Source organism: Loa loa (genome assembly GCF_000183805.2).
Source record: "Loa loa unplaced genomic scaffold supercont3.2138, whole genome shotgun sequence".
NCBI classification, from domain to species: domain Eukaryota; kingdom Metazoa; phylum Nematoda; class Chromadorea; order Rhabditida; family Onchocercidae; genus Loa; species Loa loa.
Window position 1 is genome coordinate 1 of NW_018110317.1, and position 1485 is coordinate 1485.

The window sequence follows — 1485 nt, forward strand, 5'->3', positions numbered from 1 at the left end:
GAAAATTGTATTAATGATGATTGAAAAGAGGATTATTTATTGAACATTTTTCACATATCAATAAAGGTATTTGATTAGAAGATGATTAGATGATAAGAAGGATTATTAAATGTTGGATTGATAAAAGAAAATATTAATAACAATCTACCAATCATTCTTCAATTATAAAATTATCATTGATAGCGAAAAAAAAAAAAAGAAGAAAAGAAAAAAGTGCAACAGATGAAGAATATTTGTTGTTAAAAAAAACGTTTAACTTAAATTTGTTTAATTAATAATTTAAAATAAAATTTAAAATTTGAATAATATCTATATCCATATATAAAACAAATAAAAGTGAAAAAAAGTTTTTAAAACTAATTTTAAATCTTAAAATTAATTAATAATACAAGTTTAACCCTAAAATGAACATAACAATTTTAACTTAAATTATAAATATATTAACATAAATTAAAGTATTATTTTTCCAATCAATTGAAATTTCCATCTTTTTATTTTTTCCGGCAATTGCCGTAAATTTTTTTTTCTTTTACGGATATGTATATCCGTAAAAGAAAAAAAAAAAGAAGGAGAAATTATACAATCAAATGGATAAGTACTTTAAGAAATTAAAAAAGAAATCAAAATTATTTACGATCATCAGTAAAAAAAAAAAAAATTAAGAAATAAGCAGCAATAAAATCTCTTCAATAAATTTCATTGTCAAAAAAGAGAAAGAGAGAAAGGGACGGAGAAAAAGAAGAGAGAGAGAGAGAGAATGGAATGTATCCGTATTGAATAGATTATTAATTTAATGTTATGTCTGTAAAAATTAATGATTATTTTAAATATCAAAATTTTAATGTATCATTTCTTCTTCAATAATAATACAATTTAATTACATAATTAATAACTTGACTGATTTGATGATGAAAAATTTCAAATACATTATTTAAAATAGCAAATAGTGATAGTATTAGTTGTAATAGTGATGTAATGGATAATATTAGTATTGATAGTGGTAATAGTGATAGTATTAGTAGTAATAGTGATAGTGTCAGTAGTATTAGTAGTGATAGCAGTTAATGGTGATAGTATCAGCAGTATCAATAATGATAGTAATAATAGTGATATTGATTGTATCAGTAATTTTATAAAAGAAAAATTAATTAAAACAATAATAATTGCGTAATAATTTTGTTCGAGAAAAGAAAAGGAGAAAGGAAATAGTAAATCAGGAAAGTAAATTTTAAAGGAAAAGAAAGAAAATGTTATATTATTTGCCATTAAGATTTAGTAAAAAAAAAAAAAATAAATAAATAAAAATTGCTGTTTTTTTAAAATCACTAAAAATTGCAATTTTCAAAGAAATAAAAATAGATTAAATAAAATTAAAGATGGAATTTCGATGTATTTTATATTCGAAAAAAAAGTGTTTTTTGTGATTATTAAAAAAAAAAAAAAGAACTAGTTAGTTATTACAATATCAATATCACTATTGATATG

The 1485-nt window shown here is 20.0% G+C and overlaps 1 protein-coding gene across 1 annotated transcript; it reads right to left on the reverse strand.

Annotated features, from left to right (window-relative positions):
• Positions 1-537: 537 nt before the first annotated feature.
• LOAG_15544 (hypothetical protein) lies at positions 538-1232 on the reverse strand (the record flags this gene model as incomplete). Its single annotated transcript, XM_003151033.1, has 1 exon — positions 538-1232. A coding segment is annotated over one exon (305 nt), but the record flags the coding sequence as incomplete, so codon positions are not given.
• Positions 1233-1485: the final 253 nt, after the last annotated feature.